The sequence below is a fragment of the Rutidosis leptorrhynchoides genome, chromosome 1 (genome assembly GCF_046630445.1).
Source record: "Rutidosis leptorrhynchoides isolate AG116_Rl617_1_P2 chromosome 1, CSIRO_AGI_Rlap_v1, whole genome shotgun sequence".
NCBI lineage: Eukaryota > Viridiplantae > Streptophyta > Magnoliopsida > Asterales > Asteraceae > Rutidosis > Rutidosis leptorrhynchoides.
Window position 1 is genome coordinate 17673609 of NC_092333.1, and position 14629 is coordinate 17688237.

The 14629-nt window shown below is 35.5% G+C and overlaps 2 protein-coding genes and 1 pseudogene across 2 annotated transcripts; all 3 read right to left on the reverse strand.

Moving 5' to 3' along the window:
* Positions 1-4198: 4198 nt before the first annotated feature.
* Positions 4199-5820, reverse strand: LOC139843468 (enolase-like; annotated as a pseudogene).
* Positions 5821-6035: 215 nt separating this feature from the next.
* Positions 6036-9041, reverse strand: LOC139886403 (cysteine-rich receptor-like protein kinase 2). The gene is made up of 8 exons (XM_071870217.1): positions 8653-9041; positions 8150-8559; positions 7922-8041; positions 7722-7831; positions 7417-7627; positions 7089-7320; positions 6821-6971; positions 6036-6586 (listed from the first exon to the last, which is right to left on the reverse strand). The coding sequence occupies exons 1-8, from the start codon at positions 9030-9032 to the stop codon at positions 6329-6331; spliced, it is 1872 nt and encodes a 623-aa protein (XP_071726318.1). The 5' UTR covers positions 9033-9041; the 3' UTR covers positions 6036-6328.
* Positions 9042-10172: 1131 nt separating this feature from the next.
* LOC139857160 (enolase 1-like) lies at positions 10173-14306 on the reverse strand. Its single transcript, XM_071845894.1, has 16 exons — positions 14152-14306; positions 13292-13355; positions 13091-13155; positions 12947-12994; positions 12773-12859; positions 12601-12681; positions 12376-12477; positions 12125-12205; positions 11934-12008; positions 11772-11834; positions 11571-11651; positions 10946-11140; positions 10720-10859; positions 10577-10628; positions 10437-10493; positions 10173-10257 (listed from the first exon to the last, which is right to left on the reverse strand). The coding sequence occupies exons 1-16, from the start codon at positions 14215-14217 to the stop codon at positions 10177-10179; spliced, it is 1338 nt and encodes a 445-aa protein (XP_071701995.1). The 5' UTR covers positions 14218-14306; the 3' UTR covers positions 10173-10176.
* Between the last annotated feature and the right edge of the window lie 323 nt (positions 14307-14629).

Sequence of the window (14629 nt, forward strand, 5' to 3'; positions counted from 1 at the left end):
GATTGTAGATTCCCCAAAAGACGAACTTTCGGAGGAAATGTGGCCACCGCAAGAGATGAGAAGAAAGAGGCCACATTCGAAGCAACCATTAATGAGGAAACATGGGATGCAGAAGCTGAACTTTCTGTTGAAGCTGACATAGATGATCAAGCTCTTACAACAACTTTAAAATCAAAAATAAACTACAAAGATGATTGGATCATCGATTCTGGGTGCTCAAATCATATGACCAACGATGGGACAAAGCTGCAAGAAATGGAGGATTACAAAGGAAAGAGAGTCGTGTTGACAGTCAACAATTCAAGGTTGTCTATTTCTCACATTGGAAAGACAATAATTCCAAATGAAGGCGACTCTCAAAAGCTCCAACTCGAGAAGGTGTATCTTGTCCCTGGCCTAAAGAAGAATTTACTGTCAGTACCACAATTGACAGCAGAAGGGAACTATGTGCTCTTTGGACCAGAAGATGTGTCCGTATTCAAGAGAGTAAAGGTGGTTGGCAATCCAGTTATGCATGGAAGAAGAATAGAATCGGTCTATGTATTATCTGCTGAAACAGCTTATGTGGATAAGACTCGAAAGAATGAGACGGCTGATCTGTGGCATGAACGTCTTGGGCATGTGGGATACAATAAGTTAAAGGAGATGATGGTGAAACGTATAGTAAATGGGCTTCCTCAAATTGATATCCGAACAGATACAATATGTGCTGGATGTCAATTTGGAAAAGCTCACCAATTGCCATTCAAGGAGTCACAACATCAGTCCAAGACACCACTAGAGCTCATACACTCAGACGTCTTTGGCCCAGTGAAACAAACATCACTTGGAGGAATGAAGTATATGGTAACATTCATTGATGACTTCTCAAGATATGTGTGGGTTTACTTCATGAAGGAGAAGTCGGAGACTTTTCTGAAGTTCAAAGAGTTCAAGAACAAGGTAGAAAGTGAGCTCAATACTAAGATCCGGTGCTTACGCACAGATAATGGAGGAGAATATTTATCAACCGAGTTCAATATCTATCTTGAGAAGCACAAGATTAGAAGACAATTAACTTGCCCTAATACTCCACAACAGAATGGAGTGGCAGAACGTAAGAATCATCATCTTGCTGAAACTTGTCGAAGTATGCTTCATGGTAAGAATGTACCAGGAAGATTTTGGGCCGAATGTATGAAGACGGCTTCATACGTGATTAACAGACTCCCACAAACAAAGTTGGGATATATTTCACCATACGAAAGATTATGGAAGATCAAGCCAACCGTCAACCATCTCAAGGTTTTTGGATGTGTATGCTACGTCTTCATGCCAGATCATCTCCGGAGCAAATTTGATAAGAAGGAAATTCGGTGCATTTTTGTCGGTTATGATGAATCAAGAAAAGGATGGAGATGTTGTGATCCAAATACTGAAAAGTGCCATACTTCAAGAAATGTGGTATTTGATGAAGCTTCTTCATGGTGGTCACCTCAAAAGATAGAGCTTCCAGAATCTCATGGATTAGAAGAAGGTCCAGAAGAAAAAGAAGAGCCTAAAGAGCAGGTATTGGATCCAATAAAAGAAGGAGAAGGGTCGTACTCTAAGGAAAAGAGTCCATGGAAAACTGGTGTACATCAATCTATATCCGAAGAAGTTTGTCCAAGCCAATGGATGCCAAGGAGTATGTGCAAGAATTACGGAGATCAACAAGGTCGAGGAAACCTAATCCGAGGTATGCCAATGCTGCTCATGTGGATGAATCAATACCTATTGAGCCTTCCACTTATGAAGAAGCAGCACAAAGTCAAGAATGGCAGAAAGCGATGGAAGAAGAAATTAATGCACTAAAAGAAAACCAGACATGGAGTTTAGTTCCAAAGCCAAAAGATGTAAAACCAATATCTTGTAAATGGGTTTACAAGGTGAAGACTCGATCAGATGGCTCCGTTGAAAGGTATAAAGCTCGACTTGTTGCTAGAGGTTTTTCTCAACAATATGGGCTAGATTATGAAGAAACGTTTAGTCCAGTGGCGAAGATCACAACAATTCGAGCTCTACTAGCTTTAGCCGCTAGCAAATCTTGGAAGCTGTGGCAGATGGATGTCAAGAACGCTTTCTTACATGGAGAACTTGACAAAGACATTTATATGGAGCAACCAAGAGGCTTTAAGAACAAGTCCCATCCTGACCATGTCTGCAAATTAAAGAAAGCACTATACGGCTTGAAGCAGGCTCCAAGAGCTTGGTACGGGAAGATTGGCGAGTTCTTAGTACAAAGTGATTTCACAGTTGCTCCTTCTGATTCTAGTTTATTTGTGAAACAAGATCAAGGAAAACTAGCCATAGTGCTAGTATATGTGGATGACTTAATCATCACGGGAGATCACTATGAGGAGATCCAAAGAACAAGAGAGAATCTGTCTATCAGATTTCATATGAAGGAGCTTGGAGAACTCAAACATTTTCTTGGACTCGAAATAGAGCAGAAAAGAGAAGGATTATTTCTGGGACAACAGAAATATGCGCGAGATCTTTTACAAAAGTACGGAATGCTTAATTGCAAACCTATCTCAACTCCGATGGATCCGAATACAAAACTACGAGCAGATGAAGGAAAAAGTCTTCAAGATGTTACCATGTATTGAAAGATGGTCGGAAGTCTTATTTATCTCACACTAAGCCGGCCAGACATATCTTATGCAGTTGGAGTGGTTAGTCGATACATGAGCAATCCGAAGAAGCCTCACCTTGATATTGTACGACGCATCTTAAGGTATGTTAAAGGTACTATTAACTTTGGCATTTTATATAAGAGAACAAAAGAATGTCGGGTGACTGGATATTGTGACGCCGATTACGCTGGAGACTATGATACACGATTGTCAACAACTGGATACATGTTTAGTCTTGGATCGGGAGTAATATCATGGTGCAGCAAGAGACAACCAACAGTATCCTTGTCAAGCACTGAAGCAGAATATCGATCGGCAGCATCAGCAACACAAGAAATTATGTGGTTGAAGCAACTAATGGAAGATCTTCATCAATCAACAGATTATCAAGTAAATCTTCTTTGCGATAACCTATCAGCTATACGACTAGCAGAGAATCCAGTCTTTCATGCAAGAACAAAACATATAGAAGTACACTATCACTATGTTCGCGAAAAGGTCCTTGAAGGGGAGATCAAGATGGTGCCAACAAAGACAGATGAACAGGTAGCAGATATATTCACCAAGAGCTTAAGTAAACCGAAGTTTACAAAATTCAGAGAAGCACTTGGAATGGTCTGCAAGACATCGTTGGAAGAAAATTTGCATTGAGGGGGGTGTTAAAATACAATGCAAATTTAGATAATATGGAATTAGTAATGTATATAAATATTTAGATATTAAAATGTAAAAGAAATCTCTAGATATTAATATATATATGAAGAAAAATCTAGATGTTAAAATGAAAAAATCTAGATATTTTTATGTGGTAAAAATATCTAGATATTTATCCATGGAAAAATCTTGTGTGTAAAAGTTTCCATGGAGTAGTATAAATATGGGTGTTGATTTCATTTGTAATTAAGTTGTGAAAAGAGTGAGTTGAAAAGTATAGAAGAAGTAAGGTGTGAGAGTTGTGAGGAAGTAAGAAGAGTGTGAGTTAGAGAAGAGAAAACTTATAAGTAAGTAATATTGTAATTGTATTTTGTATTAATAAAAGTGTTCTTTGTTAAGTTTTCCGGTTAAGCCTTAGTTTGTGTTTAAGTTCTTAGTGCACTTGTGTTGTTCTTATTATATGGTCGGCTCTGCCGCCTAAGTGATACATGGTCGGTTATACCGCCTAAATGATATATAGTCGACACTGTCGCCTAAGTACTATTGTGCACTAAGAATTCATAAAATTAAAGGCTAACCAACGTCAAAGTGTTGGTGTAGTGAGTCTAGTATAGTCTAGGTCCTCTATAGTGGGTGTGTTGGGCTCGTCGAAGCTTCCATCAATATGTTATGAAAATTGGTAATTTTCAGAAGTTAATTTTCGTACCTGCGGTGACTGGCCATCACACCCCCACCAGCATGTTTGGACATTTTCACAGCTTCAATACTCTCAGTCACAGAGCCAATTTGGTTGACCTTCAGAAGAAGAGCATTGCAGGTCTTCTCATCGATAGCCTTCTTAACTCTCTGGATATACATGACAAGTGTTCAAGAAAGATCAGAACATATCACAACTGAAACACGTTAAACATATAAGAAAGGTCGAGGGATTAATTTTACCGTGGGGTTGGTGACCAAAAGATCATCTCCCACAATTTGAAATTGTTCACCACATTCAGCGGTCATCTTAGCATAGTGCTCCCAGTCATCTTGGTCAAATGGATCCTCAATGGACACGATAGGGTACTCGCTCACAAACGACTTGTAAAGATCCTTGAGTTGTTCTCCTGATATTTTTTCTTTGCCATTGTTGTTCTGCATAAAATCATTAAAAGGGGGGAAATGATAAAATTAGTATATATGCACACGCAGGCAGCAAATCCAACCAATTGTCATCTACTTCTAGATGAGAATCGGGTGAATTGTACAAAAAATTACCAAACCTAATCCGATATCACATGATGGGTACTCAACTTATTTTATACCGAGTATTAACTAAGGTAATTAGTTTTTTAGCACCAAAAAAAGTGTTGTACTCCGCAATAGTTAATAATCTAAAAGGTTAATTTAAAAGTGGATGTTCAAAACACATAAGAAAATCAGCCTATTGATGGTAAAAATAACAGAAAATTGTAATACCAGTTGTTAGTGAGGTTAAGAACTTGTTTGTCATTAACTTATGACAATATCATACATTGAATATAGCATGGAACGCAATTTATACCTCTTCCTTGAAGTTCAGATCATATGTCTTGTCCTTCTCGCCATAAAACTCAGATGCGGCAACATCCATTCCAATAACAGCCTATGGGAATAACACATGATAACGTTTTTACAGTTACGAAACAAATTATAAGTAACATGTATCAAGTCAAAGAGAACAATAGCAAGCATGCTGTATGTAATATTGAATTTGAAAAATTACCTTGTCTGTGTATACGTATCCAGCTTTAGCAATTGCTGTCTTGAGCAATTCAAGGCCCTCATTGTTTTCCTGAAGTTCAAAAAGACAAAATGACGTTAAAAAGAAATCAAAAGCTACAGAGACAGAACAATAATACTAATAAGCCCATGCTAACCTGAAATCCTGAATGTTAGGAGCAAAGCCATCTTCATCAACAACATTGGTTGCGTCCTGGCCTTATTTCTTCTTAATCACAGACTAAAAAATTTATGTAAAAATATAGCTCACCATGCACCAAAAAAAATTAGAGATCTTAAATGCACCAACATCCAGAATTACAAACTAAAAATAGAAAACATCAATCAACACACCTTCAAGTTGTGATATACTTCAACGCCCATCTTCATGGCTTCCTTAAAGCTCGAGGCGCCAATAGGGAGAATCATAAATTCCTGCATATTTAATCGGGTAAGAATCTCTTCATTAAGAGACATCAGTAATCACATCATGCAAAATTTAGGTCAGCTCTTTTAGGTGTAATCTGAGTCAACACACAACTAGTTCGAGTTTAACCATGGTCCAAAATACATCAAGAAGAAGTATAAACAGGACATATACCTGCATGGCAAGCTTGTTTCTAGCATGTGATCCACCATTGATGACATTGAATGCAGGTACCGGTAAAACTAAGTTCTTCCTTCCCGTCACTAACCAAAGATTAAATGCTAACAACCATGACGCACTCAATACTTGGTCCCACCTCCATTTTTTAATATTAAACTCTTTATATTATTTATATTACTTTATACTTATATTAATCGAAAAATAATAAAAGCCTAAGATGGATCATCAGAAAGTTGAAAGTTCGAGTTCTGATTAACATAATTTGCTCCATATATATTTCGTAGTTTATTTGTGTAGTTGTATGTGTGAGTTTACCTAAAAAAAAAAAATCTCAGTTTTCACTAAATAAAGTGTATTTTATATATAAAAAATAAATAAATAGAAATGTGCATTATACATTAAAACCGTTAGAACAGCATTTTACATTACCCCTAATGGATCATCAGCTTACCTCCTGGACCATACAATCTCTATTTTCTGCTATATCTCTGTTGGAGGTCCATATCGTGATCAAATCGTTCTTAATCTTACATAATGCATTAAAACCTTTACATAGTCAACCGTATACTCATGAACTAGATATTAGTCTACTCACAAGATCTTTGTTACGGGACACTATATGAATTCCCTTGTCCGTAACATATACTTTGTGATCCCAGCTCCCTATAGTTTAAGAAGTGCCTACGTGGATCCTCCTATCTTGATTATTGCCAAAAGTAGATCTAGTTAATCGTCTGACGCCTATTGATTGGCCATCTTGAAGCATCAACGCCACTTCAGACATACTTGGCCTATCTGAAATACGTGATTGAGTGCACGATAAAGCGATCTCAGTAATATTCATCACATGTTCTCGTTCGATATGGTTCAACTCCAATGTCTCGTCAATCAGTTGCGTATGTGTATTATTCTCATACAGCTTCCATGCCTGTTCACCAGTTGCAGCAAAACGATATAACAATGACTTAATTCGCTATTAAGCTTTCTGATCGATATTGTCTGTGTTTCTTTTTGTAAAATAACATTTCTTAAGACATAACTAGTTCAAAACTTATCAGCAACAAAATGATATTAGTTTTATGAGTGTTTCAACTAATATAAAGTAGTCATATAGCTAGAACAGAACAAACAAAAATTGGGAATTAATAGTATTAATACTCACATGTTCCAGGAGGTAAGCTGATGATCTGTCATATAATACTTCGGTACTTCTTCGACCACTAATGATTTCAAGAATCACGACTCCAAAGCTATAAGTGTCAACCTTATCGGATAGAAGACCTCCAAGTGCATATTCTGGTGCGGTATATCCCCTAATAATATGGTAATATATATGGTGTAAGTTGTATGGGTGAAAATAGTAATTTGATTCGACACAAAAGTAAGATATAATGAAACGATGTTGATGGTAATTAGAACATTCGACGCACAATGTCCCAGCAAAGTTGGTGATAACGTGAGTTTGACTCTCGGATTGAGACCTTGCCAACCCGAAATCTGCTATTTTTGGTTTGAAATCATCAGTGAGAAGTATGTTACTTGACTTGATATCTCTATGAACGATTTTTATGTGGAATTCATTGTGTAGATATGCAAGACCTCTAGCTGTTCCATATATAATTTCGTATCGTTGATTCCAGTCCAAAGTTCCCCTTTTGTCACCTTTAATTATGAAAATGGTTATTGGCATACCAAATTTTCTAAGATTAAGATACCATAAATGTGACTAGTAGTATTAGTTTTGCAATGCAAATTTACCCCATAAGAAACGGTCTAAGCTTCCATTAGCCATATATTCCATGACTAAAAGTAGATCATCACTTTCACTGGACCATCCAAGCAGGCGTAGAAGATTTCGATGATTAATTAAACTCATAAGTTTAATTTCATTTTCAAATTCTTCTTTCGCTCTAGCATGACGTACTTCAAGTTTCTTTACTGCTACGACACGTTTATCATCAAGGATCGCCTATTATGTCATTCAAAATTTAATTGTCAGAATACTAAGATAAGTTTCTAAAAATGTGAATCAACTCCCTTAAAAACTACTCTATATTTAATACCTTGAACACCATGCCAAATCCTCCTTTCCCCAAAATATTTTCTTGACTGAAATTACTGGTGGCTAACAGGAGATCTTTAGAACTGTAATTTACTAACCCATTCATATCCCCTGCATCAAACTCATAACACGTACGGTCCATAAACTTAATTGGTCAGCTGAGTATTTGTCAAATAAATAACAAGTGTCTTATAAAATCACCTTGTTCAGCCTTTGCAGTCTTCATCCGCAACCGATACAATAACCACAAGAGAAAGATAAGTAAAACAAAAACTACACCACCAACGGCTCCAGCAATTATAGTCACCTTACTTGAACACCCTATCGAAAATATATATAATACTTATAATCTGACCAATACATTAACATATATCATCTTGAAAAATTAATCAAATATGTAAAGAAAATGAAAGAAGTCGTCTAACTAACTTTTTAAGATACGCGAGATATCTGTTGTCTGGTTGTCATTGAAAAATCGAGTATATGAATACCTCATAAAACAACCCACTTCGAAATACCTCCCTTCTGTACTAGGAAGGCAATCACTTATCTTTGTATACGCCGTATTCATGCACGTTTGACAAATGTCCTGACTAATATTTTCCACACACTGCGCAATTGCATAAACTTGTGTTTCGTTTTCATTTGTTATTTGCCTAGAGGATGCTACATAAAAATCAGATGTTTTTGGTGTAGCATCTCTAATATCTGATAACAACCCATTTACACCTTGATTAAAAGATGATGTTGATGATTGGTTGCCGCATAACGCAGGTGGAGTTACAGCATCAACCATCATGACATACGGGTCGTTATAAAAACCAGCCCAGCCCTCGTACCTTAAAAAGGAATGATCAAGATACAGGACTATTACTTTAAATAATTTACATACATGACATATACTCAAGTTTCAAGAGGAAAAAAGTTTATACCTGATAAAGCAGTTATCAAGAGTAACGTAAGCACCATTGCCACCTGTACATTTGACAAGTTCTGAAACGCCAACATCAAAACAATCGACACACTGATCAATGGACAGGTAGTTCCTGCACTGAGCTAACGCGAAAAGTGACTCCTGACCGAAGAAAGCCTGTGATCTTGCATAAAGTAGGTCTCTTTTGCTCAATAAATTCGTTCTGAGTTCATCAAGCGTAGAGTTACGAGTCTTGTTAAAATCCGACTCGCTTGACATAGAGTTACTACCACAGTATGTGAAGATATGAATGTTAGTATCATTATTATAAACGTTCGATTGTGAAGTTCCTATTTTCGTCTGCAATAATACAAGTAATACAATCAGGACAGCCATCATCTATCACTTAAATTGTGATGATCAAATTAGTTTATAATCTGTCTTAATGGTAAAAGTCAGTGTTGATTTAGTCAGTCAAAGCAAGCTGCACGATGTGAGGTCTAGATTAAAGTCTTAAGGCATTGTGCACCATGCACTACCACATCATAATTATCTCATATGGAGAGGGAAAAAACTGTAAACTCTGATTACCACACGCCATGTAATATTAACTTTGACTATATAAAATCCCAGGGAAGATTTTTATCAAAATATTATTAAGATTTCAAACCTATTTTAAAGTGTTAAAATTCGTGGTTTGATCACTTTGAAGACACCACTTTCAATGGATCTATTATTTCATTGTCAAAAATATAATTTCATTTATCTACTAATTACTAAACATGTTACATTGTGATATTGAGAAACGGGTGTCATCTTAATCTCCATTGTCGTAGACCAAATCAATTAATCTCGATTGAAAATTTTATCAAAAAACTTTTTCACCATTTAAACAAATTCCGTTTAGGCGAGCTGGAGCATATACTTTTTCACCATTTAAACAAATTCCGTTAGGTGAGCTGGAGCATATACTTTTGGTTGTCAATCAACATCATCAAAATGATTAGTTATTGTATGTGATTTTACAAATTTCACTGTGTATGTGATTTCATTACAACAAACCACTTGTAATCATAGTGACTTGTAGTCGAAAATGATCAGTCTAGCATTTTATTGGAGTATTATACCTACGTTACCTAAATGTTGAAAAAAGTCAAACACGATGTAAATCAGCACTGAAACAATAGCAAAACTTCGAAGATCTAACATGATGTAAAACATCCCCTTTCACTCCCAAGTCTCCAAAACAGGGGCTTTAAGCCTGGAATCGTGATCCCATCAACCCAGAAATAACATAAGAAACTTTCAAGTAAAACCAATGTTAATAACATGAGCCATAAATAACCATAAGTAAACCACGAAACTAGTCCATTTACCAAATGTCAAAACTAAATGAAAATTTCAAAAGTTAAAAACTACTCCAAACGAAGGGATATGTTGAACTCTCAACACAAAATTTTAGTCACCATTATTCAAGAAAGCCTTCTACTCTAACTTTTATTGACTGCCGCCGACACAACCATTCATAACTCTTTAAAATCTTCTAGTAGGGTTCCACAGGCTTGCGGAAGTTTACTCCAGCATAAACTGCTTCTGAACCAAGCTCTTCTTCAATTCTCAAAAGCTGATACAAAAAAAATGGACGGATTTAACATAATTTATGTTACATAATAATGCTTGCAAGATTAAATCAAGGAATTACTTCAATATACTTTGAACATTACAAATTACACATTACATTAACATTCCTATTCAAATTACACATAAATGAAACTTCTAAAGGAAAAAGGGATGAAAATCAACCTGGTTGTACTTGGCAAGACGTTCAGACCTGCATGGAGCTCCAGTCTTGATTTGACCCTGAAAAAGTTCCAGCGTATAATCAGATAATCACAACCATCACACAACAAAACATTGAAATTTCTAATTAGGCGGGTAAATACCGTTGCCAAACCAACAGAAAGATCAGCAATGAAGGTGTCCTCAGTCTCACCACTGTAAATGATAATACCATAAATTACTTTTTCAAAATATTATGAAGAAAATTATATGGAGATTGATACTTTTCAGAAGTTTATTTTCATACCTGCGGTGACTGGCCATCACACCCCAACCAGCATGTTTGGACATTTTCACAGCTTCAATACTTTCGGTAACAGACCCAATTTGGTTGACCTTCAGAAGAAGAGCATTGCAGGTCTTCTCATCGATAGCCTTCTTAACTCTCTGGAAATACAAGTTTTCAAGAAAGATCAGAATGTCAAGTAAAACACATGTTACAATTTTAAAAAAGGTCAAGGGATTAATTTTACCGTGGGGTTGGTGACCAAAAGATCATCACCCACAATTTGTACTTGTTGACCACATTCAGCAGTCATCTTAGCATAGTGCTCCCAGTCATCTTGGTCAAAGGGATCCTCAATGGACACGATAGGGTACTCACTCACAAACGACTTGTAAAGATCCTTGAGTTGTTCTCCTGAAATCTTTTCTTTGCCATTGTTGTTCTGCATAATTAAATCATTAAAGGGGAAATGAGAGAATTGGTATATGCATACGGAGCAGTAGATCCATCTAATGGCATCTGCTTTTAGACGAGAATTTGATGAATGGTACAAAAAGATACTACTAAACTTCATCCAATATCACAGGAGTACTTAACTTATTTTATTATACCAACTAAAGTACATTTTAATTTTTATCACCAAACAAGGGCTCTATTTGTTATGAGTTCAAAAAAGTGAGGTGTTTAAAAGTGGATGTTGAAAACGCATCACAAAACTAGCCGTTTGATGGGGGGAAAAAGAGAACTGTATTCCGAGTCGTTAATGTACAACAAATAAGAGAAATTTGGTGAGGTTAAGAATTTTTTATGCCATTTTAATTTTACCAATGACAATATCATACATCAGAAATAGCATGGAATGAAACCTGTACCTCTTCCTTGAAGTTCAGATCATATGTCTTGTCCTTCTCACCATAAAACTCAGATGCAGCAACATCCATTCCAATAACAACCTATGGGAATAGCACATGATAACGTTTTTACAGTTATGAAACAAATTATAAGTAACATGTATCAAGTCAAAGAGAACAATAGCAAGCATGGTATATATAAGATTAAATTTGAAAAATTACCTTGTCTGTGTATCCAGCTTTAGCAATTGCTGTCTTGAGCAATTCAAGGCCCTCCTTGTTTTCCTGAAGTTCAAAAAGACGAAATGATGTTAGAAATAAATCAAAAACTACAGACAGAATAATAAATAGTAAAGCGCAAGCTAACATAAGCCCATGTATAACCTGAATGTTAGGAGCAAAGCCACCTTCATCACCAACATTGGTGGCGTCCTGACCGTATTTCTTCTTAATCACAGACTGAAAATTTTACATAGAAATTTTAGCCAACCAAACACCAATAACAAAATTAGAAATCTTAAATGCACCAACATCCAGAATTACAAACTAAAAATATAAAACATAAATCAACACACCTTCAAGTTGTGATACACTTCAACGCCCATCTTCATGGCTTCCTTAAAGCTCGAGGCGCCAATAGGGAGAATCATAAATTCCTGCATCATATTTAATCGTGTGAGAATCTCTTCACTGTGAGACATCAGTAATCACATCATGCAAAATTTAGGTCAGCTCTTTTTAGGTGTAGTCTGAGTCAACTCACAACTAGTTCGAGTTTAACCATGGTCCAAAATACATCAAGAAGAAGTATAAACAGGACATATACCTGCATGGCAAGCTTGTTTCCAGCATGTGATCCACCATTGATGACATTGAATGCAGGTACCGGTAAAACTAAGTTCTTGTTACCAGCCAAGTTGGCAATATGCTGCACACACAAGTTTCCAGTTAATGAATCAATTTGTCAAGATGACGATGCATATCACATGTATGCCCAATATGTTCCAAGTACAATGATAATGATCTATTTTAAATTCTAAACTAAAATTACCTTGTAAAGGGGGATTTTAAGGACACTAGCACCAGCCTTGCAAAGAGCAAGAGACACAGCCAAGATGGCATTTGCACCGAGCTAAACAATATAATTGTACATCGATAAGTATCACTTACATCAAAGATTACAACATCAACATAATAGAAGTAAAACATTTTTTAACTTATACCTTTTGTTTGCACCATCCCCACTCATTTTGAGTTCCATCAAGTAGTTGAACCATGAAGTTATCAATACCAGCTTGATCAGTTGGGTCCTGTAACATACACATTATCCTAAGAACACCCCATCTTTATACTACAAAAATCAATATTCGCAATTGAATTGAGATGGACGATCAAACCTTTCCTACAAGAGCTGGACCAATAATTGTGTTGACATTTGAAACAGCCTACTCAAGACAAATCAACAAGTAATTCAATATCAGCCAATTTATCTATTATACAAACAAAAAAATCATATCAATCAAGAGCAGCTAAACAATCACCTTGGAGACACCTTTTCCAAGGTAGTCTGACCCTCCATCCCTTAGTTCAAGAGCCTCGTATATACCTACAAAACACAATAAATTACATACATATCATATACATCTGTATCTATATCTATATCTATATCCACATATGCAGATAGCAAAACCATGCTTCAATAGCAAAAATATAGTAGATATATTCAGTAAATCAGATCTTACCAGTGGATGCACCACTAGGTACAGCAGCTCGGGCCAATGAGCCATCAGAAAGAGTAATATCAACCTATATATTACATACAAATCAACATATATTAATTTAATTTAACGCATACATATTGCTAATTACAAACTTCAATACTAACTATACCTTTTATACATAGTTACATACACTAATGCATATAATTAAATCAATAATTGATCTAGATAAACATTGCACTTAGGGTGTGTTTGATAAAACTGAATGATTTAGTGTTGAATGGTTCAGAATCTGAATGGTTCAGAGCCTCTAAATAAAGTTTGCTCTGAATTAAAATAAGCCGTTTGATAATCATTTAGAATGAACGATTACCGTGTTACATTAATAAAATTTTTAATATACTTGTTAGTTAAGTGAAATCAGGATACTGCTCAGAGTTTAATTCTGAACCATTCAAAACCATATGTCATTCAGAGGTCAGAAACAAACATGCTGAATAGTTCATCATTCAATGCTGAATGGTTCAGCATTATTCAGTGGTGAACCATTCCATTAAGAGTTAAACAAACGCACCCTTAGTAACAACAAAAGTTAAATATCTCTATTAGTCTCACATGACAACAAAAGTTAAACGTAATAATCAGCCAGAATATATTTATATATAAAAATCAATTACAAATATCACAGTATATACAGTAATTGTTTAGTAATTATAATACTTAATAATTAACTAAAACACGAATCAACAATCGACCTACTTATACGTTGAAATCAACAATAAAAGTATATATCAATCGGACACACAAATTAGTATTAATAACGAACGATCGATACGATTAGATGAGAATGATTAAGATATAATCTAATAAAATAATGAACAGACCTCCACAGTAGGATTGCCTCTGCTATCGAAGATCTGACGAGCGTGAACTGATTTGATGGTAGCCATGAGATTAAGATCTAGATTTTGAAGGAGAAAAATATTAGGAGAAAATAGGAAATAGAGATTTGGGAGAATTGATGTGAACGAAGACGACCGTGTATTTGTAGAAGTTATTGAGTCAATTACAACCGTCAGATTAGCGTGATTAGAAAGCCACAAGACTTATGTGAACGTTATTTGCAACTTTAATCCTTCAAGATTATTATTAGTGTGAGGTTAATTTAATTATTTAATTAAACACCTTATATCACGATGAAAAATACTCGTTCTTATTTTTCGAATAGTCTAGAACAATAAAAACCGTCCGTTTAGTACAAGTTAAAATGCTATGCTATTTTTTGAATATTCTAGATTCTAGAACAATTAAAACCATCCGTATCCGTATTATGTATTACATAGTATTGGTTTTTATTTGACT

Bases quoted from the DNA above. Each gene is read 5' to 3' on its own strand.
- LOC139886403 (XM_071870217.1), bottom strand. From the start codon at position 9,032: ATGATGGCTGTCCTGATTGTATTACTTGTATTATTGCAGACGAAAATA. The intron at 8,042-8,149 runs GTTAGTTAGACG...TATTTTCGATAG, and splicing joins TATCTCGCGTATCTTAAAAA to GGTGTTCAAGTAAGGTGACT. The intron at 6,587-6,820 runs GTGAGTATTAAT...ACTGGTGAACAG, and splicing joins CAGCTTACCTCCTGGAACAT to GCATGGAAGCTGTATGAGAA.
- LOC139857160 (XM_071845894.1), bottom strand. From the start codon at position 14,217: ATGGCTACCATCAAATCAGTTCACGCTCGTCAGATCTTCGATAGCAGA. The intron at 13,356-14,151 runs GTCTGTTCATTA...TGTAATATATAG, and splicing joins GAGGCAATCCTACTGTGGAG to GTTGATATTACTCTTTCTGA. The intron at 12,478-12,600 runs GTAATTTTAGTT...TTGTGTGTGCAG, and splicing joins TTAAAATCCCCCTTTACAAG to CATATTGCCAACTTGGCTGG.